The following is a 21,921-nucleotide window of genomic DNA, read 5'->3' as shown; positions in this document are numbered from 1 at the left end:
GCTGGGGCTGAAGGGACTGCGTGCGCCGTCGTGGGAGGGAAGCGTGGGCAAATGGGAAGGGCTGGGGCTGATGGGACTGCGTGCGCCGTCGTGGGAGGGAAGCGTGGGCAAATGGCAAGGGCTGGGGCTGATGGGACTGCGTGCGCCGTTGTGGGAGGGAAGTGCTGGCCTTGCTGTTTGCCTGTGTGCCCCCCCCACCCCTGGCAATGGCAGAAGCTGCTCCGACCTTGCTCGTCCTCTTTCGTTTGAGTTGCAAGTCAAGCTGTGTTTGTGAAGCCCCCTTGAGGCACCCCTCCTTCCCTCCCTCATCCCCCCCAACATACTCTTGCCTGACTATCCCCCCCCCCAAGTGGCTCCAGTGGCTGCTACTCCTGCTGCCACTCCTCCTCCTTTTGAGTCTTGATCCCTGAGTGAGCAGCTGGGGCTGCTCTGCAGCTTTTGGGGCCTTGCAGCTCTGTCGCCAGAATCGGAAGGAGGAAGAGTGGCAGCAGGAGTAGCAGCCACTGGTGCCACTTGGGGGGGGGGCAGCCAGGCAAGAGTATGTTGGGGGGATGAGGGAGGGAGGAAGGGGTGCCTCAAGGAGGCTTCACAAACAACTGAGACGAAAGAGGAAGAGCAAGGTCGGAGCAGCTTCTGCCATTGCCAAGGGTGGACTGGGGGGGGGGGTGCTCAGGCAAACAGCAAGGGCAGCGTGAAGCGCGGGTAAATGGCAAGGGCTGGGGGTGATGGGACTGCGTGCGCCGTCGTGGGAGGGAAGCGTGGGCAAATGGGAAGGGCTGGGGCTGATGGAACTGCGTGCGCCGTCGGAGGGAAGCGTGGGTAAATGGGAAGGGCTGGGGCTGATGGGACTGCGTGCGCCATCGAGGGAGGGAAGGGTGGGGAAATGGGAAGGGCTGGGGCTGATGGGACTGCGTGCGCCGTCGTGAGAGGGAAGCGTGGGCAAATGGGAAGGGCTGGGGCTGATGGGACTGCGTGCGCCGTCGTGGGAGGGAAGCGTGGGCAAATGGGAAGGGCTGGGGCTGATGGGACTGCGTGCGCCGTCGTGGGAGGGAAGTGCTGGCCTTGCTGTTTGCCTGTGTGCCCCCCCCCACCCCACCCCTGGCAATGGCAGAAGCTGCTGCGACCTTGCTCGTCCTCTTTCCTTTGAGTTGTGAGTCAAGCTGTGTTTGTGAAGCCCCCTTGAGGCACCCCTCCTTCCCTCCCTCATCCCCCCCAACATACTCTTGCCTGACTATCCCCCCCCCAAGTGGCACTAGTGGCTGCTACTCCTGCTGCCACTCCTCCTCCTTCCGATTCTGCGACAGAGCTGCAAGGACCCAAAACCTGCAGAGCAGCTTTAAAAGAATCTTGCCTCACAGCTGCCCCCCCCAGCCCCTGTGATTGCCCCTCCCATTGGCTGTGGAGAATGGCTGGGGGGGGCAGCGGAGGAGGAAAGCTGGCTGTAAATGGGCTGAGGTGAGTGGCAGGGGGCGAAGGACGCGTGGGCAAGGGTTCAGGCCTAAACATCCCATTCCTTCCTGATGGGGGCCTTTCAGTCCCTGAGTTACCACTCTGTGACCCTCACCCTGAATGAGAAGGCGGCCGTCAGCCCCCAGGCCCCTTCCGTCCCTGAGCAGACACTCTGTGAGGCTCACACTGGGAGGGGGACCCTTTTGGTCCCTGAGTGAGCAGCCGGGGCGAATCACACGGGAGGAGCAAACAGCGCTCAACTACAAGCCTCCTCCGATGCCTGAGGATCCCCAGCAGAGTCTCAAACTGGAAGGGAATCCTTTTGGATCGCTTTCCTCCCACCTTCATACCCTGAGAAATAATGTCAGCTGCAGCCAGATCTCTTGGCACCAAAGTAAACCTGGTGACGCACTTTAATACGACGTATTAATAACTAGTTTTTTGCTAGCGTGAGACATTATGTCCTCGAACTGGAAAATAAATCTGTGTGACCCTTTTAAATTCTAGATGTGGCCATTGAAATCCTGAGTAGATTTCTTGCCTGGCTTAATTTAGGCACGATGTTGGTTCTAAGAACCAGAAAACATCTCAATGGCCCTTTTTAATGCTGGGGGTGCCGGTCATTAATAATAGATTTTATAGTTTTCTGTCTGGCGTAAATTTATGTACAGCATAAATTCTCAGAACCAGAAAGAAAACCTCAACAGCTCTTTTTAATGTCTTGCGTGGCCAGTGATTGATAAAAGATTTCTATTTGGAATAATTTTATCCTTTGCTGTTGTTTAAAATGTGTAAGTTCTGTGTTGACTGATAAATGTTAATCATGACACACAGTATGTGGCGGTCACCTCAAGAATTTTGATTCCTTTTGTCATACACATTTGTCTTTTTGTTCCTGAAATATCTCTAAATGGGATTCAGCTGGGTAACATTCTGTTTGACGTGTATTTTTTGTAATACAATTGAGTTTTACTCCAGATTTACTGTTAAGTAGTTGTGATGCTTATGGTATCTTGTCTTTGCTTGTTTTTATGTATCCTTTCTTAAATCACCATCTCTTCACCAAGAGATAATCTGTTGTGATATTCATGTATCTGAACACTGAAGTTGTGTTTTCTTTCGATGTCAACTGTGGTTACTTTTGCACCTTACCTTTTTATCAAAAATGTCATTTTAAATTAGTGAACCATTTAACCCATCATGGTATTGTCTGGTTGCTTTTTGCAATTTTTATGATTATGTGACTTTTTATCATCCTTAAAATATTGGATGATGCTTTTATGTATTGTATCTTTAGAACTGTATTATGATTTGAATTGTACAAACTGCTGCAGCTGGGCTATGCTTGGAAGATGTGACACTTATTGTGTTAAAAAAGCAAAATATTTGAAACCACTTCCAAGGCTTCCTTGACTATATTTGTGATCCTGAGTCAGCAGCTTGAACCTGTTGGGCACCGTGTGCTCCTGCTCTTTGCCGAAGTCACTGTAAAGTGGGAAAGAAATAGAATAACATAAAATAAAGAAGAATAAAGTAAAATAATAATAATGAAAAATTACTAAAAGCAAAAATCATGTGTCTGCATAATCTCTGAAAGAAAGCTGTGTTAGCAAAAGCTGTATTAACAGTATGTGAATGACCTAATGCATATTTAGAAACATTGTATAAAAATAAAAACTGCCTTCATTGTATTCCACGAGAAATGGAGCTAACGTGTGAGAAACTATCTGAATGTTACACAAAGTAGATTCCATATACAATGTAAGATTCCATCTATGCTTCCTTTGTTCCTGAGAAAAAGAAACCTATAAAGCTTTAGTTTAGACCTTCCCCCTTGTTCAGAAATTTGTTGATTGTTAAATCACTTCTGAACCTTTTGCGCAAAAATAAAGATCTCTCTTTCACCCATGGAATTTCGTAAAAGTCCTTATATTTTTTTAAGGCTTTATTTTTCCACAAGAACTGAGGATCTTCTTTTCCAAGGATTTAAGGTTTGGTGGTGTATTCAGAAATGTCCCGTTCTATCAAAATAAACCTCCAATGAAATTCTTTTTCCACTTTTCATTTTCATAAAAGCTTTCAATCTATATCTGTTTGTCTGTCTGTCTGTCTATCTTCTATCCATCGATCTGTCAGTATCTATTATTTATCTATCCATCTATCCGTCGATCTATCCATCTATCTATCCGTCTAGCCTATCTACCTATCTACCTATTATCTATTTATCTACCAGCTATCTTTCTATCTATAATCCATCCATCCATTTATCTATCTTCTATCTATCTACCATCTATCTATCTACCTATTATGTATCTATCCATCAGTCCATCGATCTGACCATCTATCTGTCTATATATCATCCATCCATTTATCTTCTATCTACCATCTATCTACCTATTTATTATTTATCTATCCATCAATCCGTCGATCTGACCATCTATCCGTCTAGCCTATCTATCATCTAGCTATCTATCTACCTTTCTATAATCCATCCATCCATTTATCTTCTATCTACCATCTATCTACCTATCTATTATCTATCAATCATCTATTGTCTATCTCTTCTATTTATCTATTATCTATCTTCTATCCATTGATCCATCTGTGTCTGTCTATCATCTATCTCTTCTATTATCTATCTATTTATCTTCTATCCATCGATCCATCGTCTATCAGAAGTTATTAGTTGGAATCTTTTTCCAAGATGTCAGAGCAGTTGAAAAGCAACTTGAAATTTGCACGCTGTAGCAGATTGACTCAGGGTTATAATTAAGATGCACATACGTCTGAATTCTACCGGGGGCAACTCAAGTCTGGGCTGCATTGCAAAACTCCAAATCACGCCTAGAGGGCAATCAACAGCCGTTTTCTGAATCTCTCTAGTCCCCTCTAGCGGCCGCCTGTATTTTTATAGCCCTTCCTAACTCATCCCCAACTCTCTTTATGCGTTCGTGCTACCCAGCCTATCAGCTCCGCTGTAACAGCTTCAGCAGCGAAAGTGAGACGCTGCCTTTCATTTAAACCCAGGCAGCTGATTGGCGGAACCAAAACTCGGTAGGAGCGGCCTTGAGTTAAAGGGCGGGGTCAAACTTCAAATGGATCCTCCTTCTCCAAGCGTGACCAAAGGCTGTAAGTAAGAGAATACCGACCAATTACATGGCTGGACCTGGCTTAACTATGACGTCACTGCCACCTGTCCGCTTGGATTGGTGCCCGGTGGAAGACAGGGAGGAGTCACCGCGCGGTTGAAGCGGAAGTGGCGCGAGGTTTTAAAACGACGGTTGGGGAGAGAGAGAGAGAGCGAGAGAGAGAGAGAGAGAGAGAGAGAGAAAGAAGCGAAGCGGGGGTGAGGAAAGAGGCGTGAGTGGGGGGGACCGGTTGCCATGGCAGCGGCGTCAGAGGTCAAGCGGTACCGGTGCCAAATCTCGCGGGAGGAGGGGTTGACATGGTAACGGTTGACTCCGAGTCCGAATCCTAGGCAGGACGGGGAAGCCGCGGGACGAAAGTCGGCCTCTGGGATGGCGTGAACCCGATCTTTCCTGCGGGGGCTGTTGTGGACAGGTGGGAAGGTTCCCCGCGGGCTGCGCAGGCAGCTTATGGGCCCGGGACCGGAACGAGGGAGCTTCCCAGTGGGTTCTCCGGGCGGCGGGTGCAGCCCGGTGATGGCGACCCTCCCACCGCCTCGCAGAAATCTCCCTCGGTATACAAAAGGTTGGGAAGAAAGCATATTTAGGAGCTTTGGAGGGTGGCATGGGGCCAGAAGGAGGTAACTGGAGAAATAGGGGATAGGATAGAATATAGGGAAGGGAATAGAATAAGGAATAGAATAGGGAATAGAATAGAATAGAATAGAATAGAATAGAATAGAATAGAATAGAATAGAATAGAATAGAATAGAACAGAAAATATGGAGTGGAATAGAATAGAACAGAATAGAAAATATGGAATAGAATAGAAAATATGGAATAGAATAGAAAATATGGAATAGAATAGAATATGGAATGGGGAATAGAATAGAATCTTGTTACTTTAAATGTATATTAATCAGCATACATTAAAATGAGGTGTCTGTTGTCTACAACTCTCACAAGGTACCCACCTCCAATATGCACTGCATAAATATGACAAAAATAATAATTATGCATATACCCCCATATATTCTATGACACAGAAATAACACAATCCAGTTCGGATGTATGGGGAGAAAAATGAATCTTGCAAGTTTCCCAGAGGGATGGCATAGGGAACAAAGCTATTACAGAATCCTGCTGGAAATACTTTGAAACCTCCTCCCAGAGGGGAGCAACAATGCAGCCCCAATGCAGTGTTTTCATGTGATGCCTGCACTTGCTTGTGTTCTTACCTGGCTGCCTCTATTTATATACTGTGCCCCATCTTTTAATAACGTTCCTTGCAGAAAATGGCACTGTTAATGCTGAGAATTGTTCAGATGTTTATTGTTTACAGGTGTGTGGACAGGCCTGCAGACATTCAAGCAAATGAGCAGTGCATCTATGTAATTTTTAAATGTTACGTCCCACCTTTTTGCCATAGAGCACAACATGGGGAAAGGGTATACTGTGCATACATATCCCCCCCCAAAAAAAAAACAAAGAAAAGAATTCTATTTACCTCTGTTCCATAAGGCCCATGGTCTTTAAATCTCTGGTGATACCTTCTTTTCACCCCCCCCCCCCACTTTTTTTCTCCCAGCCAGTTAGGAAGACCTAATTCTATTTTAATTAAAGTTTTAAGGGGATTTCACATAATGAGATAGACTTTACTGATAGATGATGCTGGCACATAAATAGAGCTAGGGTTTTTTTCCCCCTTATAATCTAATGCTTGTTGAACATAATCGTATCTTTCCACAGGAAACCCTAGCCTTACTGCTGTCTTGTTGCTAAGATGGTACCTCCCAAGAAGGGGCTGCAACAACATGGTCCCCAGAAAATTGCACAGACTAAATTGAGGCCTCCATCAGCCAACTGGAATGTATTAGCAGGAAGAACTCAGTGTATAGCACCTGTTGGGGCCTGGGTAGAGAGCGCCCAAGATGATGGAGAAGAGAGCCCAGCTTTTGTGAGTATTACGTATCAAGTTACCTAAATCAATATCAAAAATTCAGACTATTAAACCATCTGGTTCACTTTCTACTCCAACTGGCAGTGGTTCAATGAAATCTCATATTTCTCAGGTTTTGGAGATGGAATCTAAAACTTCTTCAAGCTGTACCGTAGTTATCTAACAACTATTTCTGTTCAGAGGGATTCTGTAATGGCAATATACTTTTGAATAGTAAACATCAAAACAACTTTATAGTTTTTAGGCTGTGATTTACTCCTTTCCTTTTAATTAAGCTAAATGGAGTATGTAGCCCTGCAATTGCTGTTAGACTCCAATTCCTGTCATCTCTGATAATAGGCCATTCTGGTTAAGTCCCAGAGATACTGGAATCTAACATCTGGAAGGCCACTGATTGGTGTTATGTTTAAATTACAATCCTTATCATCGATTTGGGTTAATGGTACAAATCAAAAGTGTATAGTGTGTGTCTTCAGTATTAATAGGACCTACCTATTACAAAGTGATCCTAAGAATGCTTTCATAAAGACAAGATTGTTGTATTAGCAAAACTAGTAAACAGTAACAACTAACGTGATACTGTTTTGAAGTCTGGTTCCCTTGTTTATCTGTTTTAATGCTAATTATTTCTATAGGCCACAGCTATTCAGGTTGAAAAAGTATACAAAGAACAACAAAAAGAAAAAGAAAAAACATTGAAACGCTTTCAGCAGGAAGTAAAACACAGGGTGAACCAACGTGTTAATCTAAAGAGGAAACAACAGTTGAAGACCTCTTACGAAGCTGTAAGGTTCTATTTCTGTGAAATATGTCTGTGAATTTCTTCTTGAAAACTAAATTTCTCTGGCATAAAAAGGCATCAGTTTAGTTTGGGGAGTACTGTTGTTGTAATTGGTCTGTTTATTTTCTTACCATAAATGTAATTATTTTAACATAAATAACAAAAGTGTTGGGTAGTCTTGATTTTTGAATTTTAAAAGATCTACACCACTCCTTAGTTCCCCAGGCTACTTAATTACATATTTCAACTGATGCTTGAGATTATTTTAATTCATATTTACTGCAATTTAATTCTCAGATAGCTGTTTCCCAAATAGTTAAGAAAACTATTTACTAGAATCTATTTGTCAATAAAATATTTCAAAGATTATTTTTAATCATATGTATCTGCTGCAGTTTAAAACTGTTGATCTCTTTTTACAGTATTTTTTTGCTTTTCAATTATTTGATACCTGCTTCTTTCTCATTGTCATTTTAAGTTTGTATGCAGCTCACTCTCACACTTTTTTTCTCCTTTGATAGGCCCTGAAAGAAAGCTCTGTTATTATAGGGTTTTCAGATTCTGCGTTGCGGCTGACCCCTAAGAAAAATACATGCCTCTACAGATATACCAGGGATTCTGCCATTGGCAATTCTAATGACAAAGTCGCCTATCTACAACAAGCTGATTATGAACCGGAGCAGTTCTCAGAGCTAGCCAAAACTGTAAATGTTTTTTTCTGTTTTCAGTTCTCTGACTTAATACTTTAATTAAGTATTAATACATTAATACACTTAATGACAAGTAAACCCAGTTTATAATGCATACTGTCTGCTTCCTTGTATAAATCTCTTCTTTCAGGTAAGGAAAACGGTGCAACAGGTCCGTCACAAACTGGCTTCTCGAAAAGCTATTCCAGAAGGAAATGTTTCAGAACATCCAGGAGATGCTCGTCAGAATCCTCCAAAAAGACAGGTCACTAGTACAGATATGCTTATAATGTCCTGCATGCTAAGAACTGTAGTACTTATTTGGCTGTAGAGCGGGGAATAAAATTTCCATTTACTAAGTTTTCCTTAGAATAGTAACTCAAGGCATGGCAGGAAAATTGGACATTTAGGCAACTGCAAGCCCTGGTTACCACACTGAAGCTTCCGTCTACTTTTGAACAGCAATAGCACTTAGACTTAGATAGCGTTTCACAGTGCTTTACAGCCCTCTCTAAGCGGTTTACAGAGTCAGCCTATTGCCCCTAACAATCTGGGTCCTCATTTTACCAAACTCAGAAGGATGAAAGGCTGCGTCAACCTTGAGCCGGTCAGGATCAAACTCCTGGCATTGGGTGGAGTTAGCCTAGAATACTGCATTCTAACCACTGTGCCATCACAGCTCCAAGAAATAGGAGTAGATATCCTGGTTGAAAATTCTGGCAAATGCAGTTGCAAATCAACTGCAAGTTATTAGGTTAGAGAAGGATCTTCCTTGCACCAAAATACTATGCAATCTTGGAGGGACACATCTCCACGTGGATTTGCAGAAAACTCAGTGAACAGAGGTCTGTCATTCGATTTGACACCTGACTTCCTTTCATGTTGCTCAAACCTAGACAGGATTCAAATGAGGTCCTTACTGAATCTGAGTGTTTGTTTAGATATATATACAAACTGCTTTTTAGTATTCTTTCATGAAGCTGAGTTAGCATCCTTTTCATGTGCCAAGCATTATTTATAATTACCTGGCTACCTCCAACTTTAAAAGAAGTGTGTCCAGGAACACACAGGCTCTTCGCTGTTCTTGCTAGATGTGTCTATCTTGTAGTTTGTTCTATATTTTTTATAATTTTTGAAGACCGCAGTTGCAGTTTAGGGTTATTGATGGCAGCCAGCTTGTATATGAATTTATACAAAACCTTTGGATAGAATGTCTGGTTTTTTTTTAGAACTCAGAACCTTGCAACACAACTGCTCTAAGCCCAGAAGAGGGTGATATGGGAGAACTTCCTCTGAAGGGACACCATGATCTTCCAGCAGAACTTCAAGAACAAGAGGGAAGGAATTGGGACAACACAGAATTTCAAAAAGTAAGACTTCTCAACTATGTAACTTGTAGGGAAAATGAAAAAAAGATAACAAGGGCACATCACATATATGGTATTGCCTTAAGCTGCCTTGAGGCAAGATTACACGAGAAATCAAAGACATGTGCAAGCAGCAATAGCAACAGCAGACTTATATACCGCTTCACAGTGCTTTACTTGTAACTAACATCTAGTTCAACTTAACCATCTGCTAGGGTTTTACATTTGGTAGTCCCAAGAAAATGGGTATTCTCTGCCATGTCATCTGCCTTATGCAACATTCTCTCTCCCTCCCCTCCCACAAAGTTAACTCCATCCCTGTTAGAAGTCGCTCAAGACCTGGTTATGTCACTAGGCTTGGGAGTCCCAGGGAGCCAGTAGCATTCTAAGATGGCTCCGCATTGGGCTACAGTCTAGAGATTGAGGATTTGGTACAATACTGTATAGCTGCTCATCAAAACCAAAAAAAACACCTATTTTCATATTAATATATTAATAATAGTAAGAGGATGTGGGGTATCTTATTCGTCCCTTGATAGTGTGGGTATGTTAAAGTTTGCACTGTTGCATAACGTGCAAGAAACATCTTGGAAAAAAAATGAAGAAAAATCTATCCAGGTTTCAGCGGAGCCTTTTATGATCACATGCATGACTGTTTCTGAGGCTTACTCTCTTGGTTTGTTTTCTTTTTTCCAGGTAAATAATGAGGCCTTGAAAGGTAATGATCCAGCTGATACTGAGGCTCAGGCTGTTCATATATTCTGGCCTGGAATGGAGGAGGAACAATCGAAGAAGCAGGTATATAGTCTTACATGAATTTACCTTATTCAATATTATGATAACTGAAAGGGAGATTCCTTTGATCAGGTACCTAATTATGCATCTCATTCCTGATCGCTGAGTAAAGATTAGAATTAATGTTTCTATCCATAGGTGGCAGCACTAGGCAGCTTGGCCCTATCCTAGATGTTACCAAAATCAGTATAAGTCAACTTGGATAGGCTGTCTAAGAATTCCAAGGCTGATAGTAAGGCTGGATAATGAAAATTTAATATATATCTTTGAAAATGGCAGTGACAAACTTTGTGTAACAGTGCCAAGATTTCCTGTGTGCAGTTGCTAGGAGCAAATTTGTGGGTGTCTTTATTTAATTGTGGTCTAATTACTAGCCGGCAGAATGAATTCTAACTGAAGAGATCTATTTGGTGAACTTCTCCAATAAATTATAAGGATACCGTATAACCTTGTAATATGTATATCAATGAAACTCCTTAATTATTGAATGCTAAAAAGAGGAAGCACTAGAATTTTTAAACTGTAAGATAACACAGAGATAGCTAATGTCCCAATTCATGCATGTGTGTGAACAGGTATGTGAAAAACAAATCCAAACAATATCAGGATAGACAATTTTTATTTTTCAAAAATAGGCTAAAGTTAACTTCTAGATTTTCTATCTCTTATGTGGAATGCCCAGGTACCTTGGTTGGAGGGAAAAAGACATTAAATTTTACACTTTTTGTGTTAATAAAGCTAGAGATAAATTGTATATTATGTGCTGAGTTTAATGATACATTTGAGAAACCTTACAAAAATTTAAAAACATAGTTCCTGCCCACTGACTTGCAATCTAATAGGATTCAGATGAGATTCTAAGGAAAGGAAAAATATACTGGTTCATCATGCATTAATTCTTCATCTAATTATTTCATGAGAATATATACTGTAAATGTAACCACTGAGAACACAAACAAATGGCAGGTGGTCCAGGTGAAATCACTGATCTGGGCCTTGCTGTATTTATATGCCTTTGCTGTCATCAGGAAGAAGAATGAAGTCAAAATTTTCTCAATGGTATATGGAATAGCACGATCCAGCATTAGAATCAAACTAAAACTCTTTCTTTTTTTTTCTGTAGCACCAAAGCCAGTATCTGAGGTATAGGCGCCTCTTCATGGATATCGAAAGAGAACAAGTGAAGGAACAGCAAAGACAGAAGGAATGGCAGAGGAAAATGGACAGGTACACATTCAGTAGATGACCGTTCTTTTTTGGCTATAATTTCTGGAATGTAAAAAATGATGGTTAATGTACCTTTGCATAAGTAGGTAACGGATGAAGGGCTTCTGATTTTAATTAAAGTTCTCTACTTAATAGAAATGTTATTTGAGAACATTTTCTCCTTGTGGTCAGCCTTTCCAATTCAGCAGTCTTAGTACTTTTTTTTTTCTTTTTTCTTAGCATATTTGGGGAGATAAAATGAATCGTTTCAACTTGTGCTATGAAAGTAAAGATGCAAATAATATCACTCTATACTTTTGAAAGAAAAATCAGTCTAAGGAACTACTGGGTGTTAGCCACTCATTTTTGGTTTCTAAAAATGTCTTTATGGAGCTCAAAAATAAAGACCAGAGTGTCATTCTACTGTTCAGCACACCGGCTTCACATTTCATTCCTTTTAGTGGCCAGGAGAGTATCAGAAATAACTGACAGCTGGCAATACATCTGTTCTGACCTATAGCTTTCCCTTTCCTGTCATAGTTATGGGGCCTTGGTGCAATAGTATCTCATTTGAACTACACTAAAATGAAATTTAAAAAAAAAATGGGGCCAAGCTATGCCATTGTCATTTTTTTAAAGCACATCTGGACTCCAGAGGAAATTTCTTTTATCGAATATAGTTTAAAAAATAAAGTGGTAAAAGAATCTTAGGTCACCTGAGCAAGTTGTACATTGAAGCAGAGGTTCACTTTCTCATAATACCTGAGGAGTCTTCTCTTATGATAAATTCCTTCTTGGCAGAGCCTTTTTATATAGGAGAGAATTCTGCCCTTTATTGTGAGTATACGGTTAACTTGCCCTTGCTCCCATAGCATTTTACCAGTGAAAACTTTACAATGATGCAGTAAAGTCTGGACAAATATTGAGTTTTAAAGAGATTGCCTAAGGGGGAGAAACAGCAGAGTTAAACAGCTACATTTTCTTAAGCAGTGTGGTTTTCTAAAACAAATATTTTTCCTTTAAATTCTTGTGTTTTTCCATCGATTTGAAGAGCTTTTGATTTACTAAGCTGGCAGCAGCTACGCAATTACCTTCTGATGATTTGGGCTGAAGGTCGATTTCACCCACCATTCTGTTTCATGCAGTGACTAACCAGATCCCTCTAGGACGTCAAGAAATTGCATAAAAGCAATAACTTGCTTGTGCCCGATTGACTAATATTTGGGAATATCTTTCTTCTGAATATGGCTATTTTCATTAATTGTGTGACTATATACTGTGAGAGACACATCCTTCATGAATTTGACTGAACTTTTATGGTTTTATAATGAAAGCCCTACGTTGTACCATTCCTGTATACAGAATGCTCTAGCTGGAATACTCTTTTTGTCAGGGTTTATCATTAGAAGCTCTTTCTTTCTCCACAAGTTTTATTTTCATGGTCCCCTAGCTGCTCTTTTACATTTGCTATTTGGAGATTTGTTTTGTTTTGTTTTGTTCTAATGTATAGCTGGTTAGAAGCCAAACATTTGTAGGTAAGGGGGGGGGGGAGTTGTAATGTGAAATACACAATCAAGTATACCATACAGAAAAATGCTAAATAAAGATACAAAGCTGATTGCTACGTTTTCAATCTTTGCTGAAACTAAAGTAGCAGTAATATCTTTTAACCAGCTTTTTTAATCTTCTCTTTATTTCATATAGAAATTTGACAGCTAAATAGAATGGACAGTTGTGTTCCTCTAACTTTTGATTCTGTACTCCAATAACTAACGTAGAATGATTGGAAATTTTATCTGCCACAGAATTAGGAAAGAAAAGGAGTATCGGCGCCGTGCAGAGGAACAGAGGATACAGGAAGCACAGCGAGCAAAGGAGAAAAGGACACAGGAGATGGCTTCACAAAAAAATGCTAAGCCCAGGGGAAAAACATGTGAAAAACTACAACAATTGAAATTGGAAGACCCAGAAGAAAAGAAAAAACTAGTGGAAAGAGTACAAAAAAATAAAGAATATTCTAGGTGAGTTAAAGTATCAGTGGAAGGTTAGGGTCCAATAAACATGCATTTACAAGCGCTGCCAGACCAGAACAAACATTCACCTAGTCTAGCTCTTAACAAAGCCTAAAGGCCAAGGTCCTTTCTACCCTCTAGTATCTATCCGGGAGATAACTGATGAGTAGCATAGTCAAAGGCAAATGAATGTCTCCAGGTGTTGAGTATTTCTAAGAATTATATCAAGTTGCTAAACCAGCAAACACACCAGTACCTGGTCAAAATGCTTGCAGATGCTTCCAACCAACCTTTTCAGTTGCTTATCCTGCTCCAGTTTATCACAGTAAGTTGGTGATAGTTGTAGGGCTGACAGTTGGAGGAATGGTCAGGCACAGCATCAGCATGTGATTATGGACGGGCAGAATGACCAGAGATCACCTGAGGCCCTACATCCATGGTAGAACATGAATACAAGAAATCCCTGCCTCTATATGAGCCCATCAATTCACTTGCAGCAATCTTCTGTGGGCATCTGTATGATTGGAAGTGAGGAAGCTATCAGTAAGAGAGAGGACATTTAGACGGTTGTGCCTTTCCCAAATTTTTTTCAAGCATTTCAGATATGCGGTATAGCCTGATTTAAAAGATCACAGTAGGGGAGAGGGGATGTCTGTTATTTCTTCTTGTTGTTGTTGTTAATTGCGAAGTCGTGTCCGACCCATCGCGACCCCATGGACAACGTTCCTCCAGGTCTTCCTGTCCTTTACCATCTTCTGGAGTCCATTTAAGCTCACATCTACTGCTTCAGTGACTCCATCCAGCCATCTCATTCTCTGTCGTCCCTTTCTTCTATTGCCCTCAATCTTTCCTAGCATTAGGCCCTTCTCCAGTGAGTCCTTCCTTCTCATTAGGTGGCCAAAGTATTTGAGTTTCAACTTCAGGATCTGGCCTTCTAAAGAGCAGTCGGGGTTGATCTCTTCTAGGACTGACCGGTTTGAACGCCTTGCAGTCCAGGGGACTTGCAGGAGTCTTCTCCAGCACCATAGTTCAAAGGCCTCAATTCTTTGGCGCTCAGCCTTTCTTATGGTCCAACTTTCACAGCCATACATTGCAACTGGGAAAACCATGGCCTGGGCTATACACACTTTTGTTGGCAGGGTGATGTCTCTCCTTTTTAGTATGCTGTCTAGATTTGCCATAGTAATTGCCTATAACGCCTGGATGAAAATACAATCAGAGTCTCATCTTGCTGACCTATTAAATCCAGACTACATTATATTGCTGATTCTTCTCTGATGTTTGTATTTTGAACTTACTGCAATTATATTAGATTTCAGTACTGTGGAAAACGAAAATATTGGCTATTGTTCTTTTATGCAAGGTTTAGGCCCAGATAAACTGAATCAGGCCTCATGGACAAAGTATTGAAACCAAAGTCTGTGCTATGCTTAATTTTGCAGTTTGCAATTGTATTTTATTTAATATGATTTTGCCAAACTTGCTTGTTTCAAATATATTTAGAACATAAGGACTGGAACAATAGGAAATAGGGAACTGAAAGTAGCTGATGGATGCGGGTTACAATGTACACGGGTGTATGTGGAAAGTTATGTTCAGCAGACGGTCAGCAGGAGGTCAGGCAAAAGTCAGCGGACCATCTGACTAGTCTTAGAACGAGAAAGGGTATAAAGAGTTGGGACTGGACCTGTTTGATTTGCCATTGGCCTATAACTGTCCTTTTGGAATCTGCTATGCTATATGGCCCTCATTGCAATGGGTTATTAATGTAAGCGATGTTGTGTTATTATGCTATGTTCCAAATTATTAGAAAAATAAACCTCTGAATCTTAAAGTAAGAATTATTATTTTGTGTTGCTTGTCTTTTGTCTTTTTCCATGGGGTTTTTCCACGACAGTACCTTTTCTGTAACTAAGTGATTGACGATGTCCCAAGTAATGATACAGGGCATTTTTTAAACAGCAATTAAATTATTTAATGTTAACATTTTAATTACTTTAATTTTAATAATTAAACATTTCAGGAGCTTATGTTAATTGGCACACCGATTGAAAACGACACTTTATGAATCTTGCAAACTTGATTCTAGTCCATAAAAGCTTGTGTCCTAATAAACCTAAGTAGCTTTATAGCTCCTTGTTTGGTTTTGTTTCTTTGTTGCAAGAGAAAAATAAATAGTTGAAATATGCTGGGCAGATTTCTGGGTCAGCCGGAAGATTTGATTCTAGCACTAAGGCTTTGAAATTATTGCTGAACAGAAACAAAAATGTGTTTTGCAGATACGTGGAAGCATTACGAGCCCAGATGCAAGAGAAGATTGACATGTATAATATACATTTGCCTCCTTTGTGCTTCTGTGGGTCAGATTTCTGGGACACTCATCCCGATAGCTGTGCCAACAACTGTATGTTCTACAGAAACCACAAAGGTATCGTATTTGGAAGTCCCCCTTGCTCCATTGCTTTCAGTAGCAGTCCTCCTCATTTGGATTTTATTCAGTATATTCTAAAACAGCTGGTGCAATAGAAGAGGCAACTCAGATGTCACTGTGACAGATATGCAAACTGACATTGAGTGAGATAATATTGCTAATCTGCCATAACTCCGGGAAAGTATTTTTAATTACAGTTTGTGTGAAATATCTTCCTCCATGCTTTTTCTCTTGCAGTTGTCGATATAAGATTTGAAACAAATTCGGCCTCTGCTTCAATTTGAGTGCATTTCAGTTCTGTGAAAGGGAGAGCTCTGAACCTAAGTTACAATTGTAGTAACCAGCTAAAAAAAACGTTGGCAGTTAAATACTACATAAAGAACAGCCAGATTCTGTAGGTGTATGCTATAAGCAAAGTTAGGTCCCAAGATTGCCTGCTGTAATCAGGTATTGCTCATTCAGAGCTTAAAGCAATATTTCTTTTCAAAGCTCCTGAAATAAAGGGCGTAAGACAGTAGGATCCTATACTTCACAATAGAATTTGTTCACACTTAACTTTCATTCTTTGCCTATCCACAGCTGTACATTCTGTTTGGTCACATACAATCCCTGCTGCTTCATACTGTAGTAAATTGTTTTAATTATTGTAAAACCAGGTGGAGGTTTTCTCCTCTGGAGAAACTCCTTTGTATAAAGAACGGTTTTAATTCGTGACTTTGTTTATAATGTGAAGACTTTGAACAGTGATTCTTATGGACAAGCAGTGCAACCTAAAGAAAGAAACCATTTGCTATCAGACTGATAAAACTCATAGCTATGCAGTTAGATAAGAAATTCTCTAAGCTGCCTGGAGTCGGGATGAGTGAGTTGAATGGCCATATAAATTAAATAAATTGCTGTGCTGAGTCAGGTCAAAAATTTGTTCAGACCAGCATCCAGTTACTAACTGACCAACAAGATATGATTGGGAAAAGCAAAAGCCGTGAAAATGGAAGTCCCGCCCCAACTGCAACCTTCCTAAAATTTGGTACATTGACATTTAGAAAAGACATTCTCTAAACCAGGGGTCTTCAAACTTGGCAACTTTAAGACTTGTGGACTTCAACTCGCAGAATTCCTCAGCCATATTTTTTAAAAAACAACGATTAAACCTGTGATAGTATCTTATGATAGTAAAATCCACGAACGTTGTTTGAACTACTACATTGACTGTATAGCCCAGGGGTAGGCAACCCAAAACACTTAAAGAGCCACTTGGACCTGTTTCCCACCAAAGACAAAACACTGGGAGCCGCAAAACCCTTTTGATATCTAAAATGAAGATAACACTGCATATATCCTTTTTTACCTTTATTATAGGTGTGTGTGTTTGTGTGTGTGGGGGGGTATTTGTGTGTATGAGTGTGTGTGTGTGTGTATATATGTATATGTATGTATGTATGTGTGCATATATACACACACACACATACACATACACACACAGGTTAAAAAAAGGATATATGTAGTGTTATCTTCATTTTAGATGTCAAGAGGATCTCTCTCTCTCTCTGTCTCTCTCCCTCCCTCTCTATCTGCCCTTGGTCTACCACTCCTCTTCCCCCACTCTCTTTCTTTCTCTCTCTCTCTCCTCTCTCCCTCCCTCTCTCTCTTTCTCTCTCTCTCTTTCTCCCCCCCCTCTCCTATCTGCTGCTCACCTGGCAAGCTTCAAGCTGTTGTCCAACAAGATCAGGGGTAGGCAACCTCGTCTCTTTTATGACTCATGGACTTCAACTCCCAGAATTCCTGAGTCAGCCTAGCTGGGCTAGCTAGCTCTCTCCTCTCCTGCTTCCTGCTTCCTGCAGAGACGCAGCAAAGGGAGGAGCTCCGCCCAGTAAGCTTTTCAGCTCCTCGGAGAACATGTGAGTACACTCTCTTTTACACATACACACACACACACACACACAAAACACAAACACACACACACAGAGAGAGAGAGAGATTGAAGCAGGGAAGCGCAATTGCCTCTCTCTGTCTCTCTCTCTCTGCAAAGGCAGAGGAGGCTGGGAGCCACAGGGCAAGGCTCAAAGAGCCGCATGCGGCTCCGGAGCCGCAGGTTGCCGACCTGTGGTATAGCCTGTTACATTGTAGAGAACAAAGTGCTTATTTTTTAAGTAGTACATAATTCTCCACCATACTTTTCATTGCTTTTGCCTTTTAAACTCTATATCACAATAAAGCTAATTTCTCTTTCAGCGTATGCTCAAGCTCTGCAAAATGTCATCTCATCTTGCGATATTTTGGACGGGGGCTCAAACACGAGGCTTTCCGTCCATACATTTGCTGTGGTACATGCTCGTTCTAAGAATTCCTGATAGAAAATTATGAAATCGGTGCCTCCTTCTCAACCTTGTCTAGGTGCCTATGAACATATCACTCCTGAATTTTATCCTGGGTTGGATTAAAATAATAAATTCAGAAGGGAAGTCTTCTCACATTTGTTTACTTTTCCAAGACTAATCATCTGTGTTTTGTTTTCGACAAGATACGGATTTGTCAAAATTCTTGGTTATTTGTTCATGGATGGGACACGTTCTTAGATCAATTTTGTGCCCAGCCAGATTTGTATCTGTCAGCTTATCAGACTTGTTGTGCCCAAAGTTTAGGTAGGTTTTGTGCTTTGGGGGTGGGATATGATATTGAGATATATTCTGTCTTGTGTTGGATTTCAAACCAAGATACCTGCTTCCTCCAAGATTTGTAAAATGTAAAGCTTGGTCTTTAGGAAAACTTTTGAAAGGGATTACTCCAAAAGAACAGAACTGTTACTAATCATGACAATGTTTAGTCAGTGTCAAGACATGAAGGAATATTCACATTGAAGAAACTGAGAAGGTAACTCAGTTTCTAGAATAAAATGAATTGAGTCTCTCCTACAGAACTTATTTCTAATTTGATGTTGGCTGTAGACTGAGAGTTTTGTGATTTGCCCATTTGACATAGAACAACTAAGAACCTTGAAGTGACACACATGTCTATGCATTTTTATTATTATTTGGATACATATTTGAACAAGAAATACCTCTGAACTCTTTATATTTAAAAAGTGAAATTTTAAAACTGAGTCTCTGGTGCATGTTGACCAAGAAGGTTGTTATGTCAGCTTGTCCAATTTTAAAGCTTTGCAGATATAAATGTTAGGTAACGTGCAGAGAAACAGTTCTTGATCCCAACATACTCCAATAAAAATGTTTTATGTTTTATATCCAAGTATCTATTGTCAATTCTGCTTATCTGTTGTGAATTCTGGGAATAACAACATATGAAAAAGATTTTCTGCCAAACCATGTCTGCTTCTTGTAAATTGAATTGCATATAAAAATGATGTAGCGATAGAAATTGAGGCGATTATAACATATAATTGCACTTTTAATGTCTATGTGTTTTTCCTGCAACACGTGATGGTATAAAAATAGTTTCAGATGCTATATTCGTTCATTGTTTAACCAAGATTTTTAAATAACAAAATAGTATTGACTTAACAGTGTTCCAAATTGCATTACAGGTGCAAAACCGCTTCCAGTTATTACCACTATAGTTGATAATGTTGGTTACTAGAATCTTGAAAAAAAACAAAATAAGTATTAAATCCTCAATAGTGAAAATATTTGCTACTCTTCTTTTCTCTTCCGTAGATGTATTAGACTTCCAGAATTAATATGCAGGCTTATGGTTTCTTAAAATATCTGTATCATGTTCCACTGATAAAATAGGAAAATAGCATAGATTTTTAAGTCCCCATAAAGCATATTAACTTTATCCTTGGATTTTATTTAAATGGTAGTATTAAAACAGGATTATTAACAGTTAAAAACCTTGCTTCAGTCTAGTTAATGGTTATAGCAAGTCTTTATGTCTTTTCAGATAGTTCATTTCCAAGGGCAGTCTAGTCCTGTAACTTTAGTACCATTTTAAAGCTCAATAACTTTCTAAATGGGTGGAAAAAATACATCTGTATTTAGTTATCTTGGCTTTTTCCTACTAAAGATCTGTACTCTGGTATATATTATACTTTGCAAAAGTTGTATTGGAAACTTACATCTTCACCTATATTTCTATCATAGAATTAGACTGCTGTGTCATTTCTCTAAATTACATTCTTTGTAAGTTAGCACAGAGTGTCGGTAACAATGTAAAAAAATATGATTCTCTATTGAAACAGCTACATTTTAGGTACAATAAAAAGCAAATGCAAGGTAAAACAAGAATGATATCAAATGAGACTCCTGTTCTCCTCAACTCTTAATTTTATTTATTTTTATTGTATTTTTATAATGTTTTACATTTTAAAATTTTTTTTAATCCTAAACTATTCAGTTGTTAATATTTTAATTTATTGCCTGGTCAACAAGACAATAGATTTACCTCTGGGATCCAATTTCATTCAGACTGCTATGGATCTCAAACCAAGAATGTGCAATATGAATTCAGATAAAGCCAGCCATAATACTAGACTGCTTTGAAAGCATGAGCTGGTTCACACAAGAAGCAAAATATAATGGGGTTGGGTTGGAATGGGTGTGTTCTGTGAATCCAGCCCTTGTTTTTTATGGCATGGTGTTTCGGAGGAACATTTTTACAATGTATTTATATTGTATTTTTACCTTGGTTTGGCCACCCAGAGTTACTTTTGTGAGACAGGTGGCCGTATAAATAAATAACATGCTTAAATTTTGGTTGTATGCTATTAGATGGATACATGTGGTAGCAAGGGTCAGAATCTCAAGAATTCAAGAGATGGAAGAACTTTAAACAAAAATAAAAGCTTAGATTTGGCTCATAGCCATACTGAAAAATCTCTGTCTGATTTCTGATGGCTGATTTCCACTGCCTGTACAACATGGTGGACTATGTCAATAATACTATATTGGATCTGGAATGTTTATGCTATAAAATGTGGAATTTATTGGCTGGGTGTCCGCACCCACCCACCCGAATAAATTGCCTTCTCTGTCTCACCTGAAGTAACCTTGGTAGTTAGGACCAGAGCAACTTGAGTTTTTCTCCAACTGTGCAGAAGGTCACTTAATTGTATGATGATGCTGATCAAAGTTAGGTTTTAATCTGCTAATGAGAATGAAATACAGCTATACATCTATAGAAATGTTCCATAGCAGTAAGAATAACCTATGAGCGACTTGAAATGCCTTTGGCTATGTGGATGGAAAGTAGTTTTTTGGCAAACTATTTGCTGTTGGCTTGAAATACTTTTACTACCTCTAGAAACAGACAAAAGTGAAGGTATCTTGCAATGTCTGCTTGGCTTCACCGTTAGAAATGCTGCTGGATAAAAGTGCAAGAATTGCATCTGCACGGTGACATTTGGCTCTCTAAGAATCTGTTACATTGAACAGTTCAGGCTATCATATGAAGCCAATGTATTGATCTGTTAATTATTTTTAGCACGTATTTTATTACGGAATTTTCTTTTACCTAGTTTACCTTGGAACTGGACCTTGTGTTTTATCTTTGATGTAATGGGGTTGTAAGACCTATCAATAAACTATCTACTTAGAACAGTGATGGCGAACCTTTTAGAGACTGAGTGCCCAAACTGCAACCCCAAACCCACTTATGCATCGTCGAGTGCCAGATGGACGTGGCCCATTGGATGTGGTAGTAACAGCAGACTGGGTGGGACTAAAAAGTTCAATCAATCAATTCCAACTTTGCAAGATCTTTTTTTCCCCATGAGAAGTTGAAATTGACTGATTGAACCTTTTTTTTTTTTTTTTTGGCACATGGCGGTGGAGGCCTAAAGCGAAAAGTTTTATAAAAACCAGCTGAAGGCCTAGGACTGGGGCGACGGCGCGCGTGCCCACAGAGAGGGCTCTGAGTGCCGCCTCTGGCACCTGTGCCATAGGTTCGCCACCACTGACTTAGAAAGTCAGTTCCTGGGTTGCAGTCCCCCAATTTCCTTCAGGGTGGCTATTTGGAGCATCTTCTCTCTGTTAGATCTTGTAAAGTAGGGCATCTAAATTCTACCAAGTGACCATCCAGAAAGTAACCAGACTCCAAGTTATAAAGTTATAAAGCTGCCACACAGACCATTGGCAAAAGCATTCAGTCA

General features: G+C 40.2%; 1 protein-coding gene across 7 annotated transcripts; it reads left to right on the top strand.

The window, feature by feature from the left end:
• The first annotated feature begins 1,432 nt into the window (after positions 1-1,432).
• On the top strand, positions 1,433-20,781 carry CCDC15 (coiled-coil domain containing 15). 7 transcript variants are annotated; one of them, XM_039356579.1, is made up of 11 exons: positions 1,433-1,455; positions 6,324-6,531; positions 7,170-7,319; positions 7,837-8,019; positions 8,156-8,269; positions 9,234-9,374; positions 10,068-10,169; positions 11,290-11,393; positions 13,178-13,393; positions 15,664-15,812; positions 18,048-20,781. In XM_039356579.1, the coding sequence occupies exons 2-11, from the start codon at positions 6,358-6,360 to the stop codon at positions 18,164-18,166; spliced, it is 1,452 nt and encodes a 483-aa protein (XP_039212513.1). In that variant the 5' UTR covers positions 1,433-1,455; positions 6,324-6,357; the 3' UTR covers positions 18,167-20,781. The 7 variants fall into 7 exon arrangements, with proteins under 7 accessions (XP_039212513.1, XP_039212509.1, XP_039212510.1 ...); XM_039356575.1 differs by lacking the exon at positions 1,433-1,455 and adding an exon at positions 4,662-4,795; XM_039356576.1 differs by lacking the exon at positions 1,433-1,455 and adding an exon at positions 4,768-4,897.
• Positions 20,782-21,921: the final 1,140 nt, after the last annotated feature.

The sequence above is a fragment of the Crotalus tigris genome, unplaced genomic scaffold (assembly GCF_016545835.1).
Source record: "Crotalus tigris isolate CLP2741 ecotype Arizona unplaced genomic scaffold, ASM1654583v1 scf7180000018825.4774228, whole genome shotgun sequence".
Taxonomy (NCBI): Eukaryota; Metazoa; Chordata; class Lepidosauria; order Squamata; family Viperidae; genus Crotalus; species Crotalus tigris.
Note: the sequence above shows the minus strand (reverse complement) of the source record. Positions and strands in the feature narration are given on the sequence as shown.

Coding starts and splice junctions, on each gene's coding strand:
- CCDC15 (XM_039356579.1), top strand. CDS start 6,358: ATGGTACCTCCCAAGAAGGGGCTGCAACAACATGGTCCCCAGAAAATT. Junction 10,170..11,289: donor AGGAACAATCGAAGAAGCAG/GTATATAGTCTT, acceptor TTTTTTCTGTAG/CACCAAAGCCAGTATCTGAG. Junction 15,813..18,047: donor GTTCTACAGAAACCACAAAG/GTATCGTATTTG, acceptor TTTCTCTTTCAG/CGTATGCTCAAGCTCTGCAA.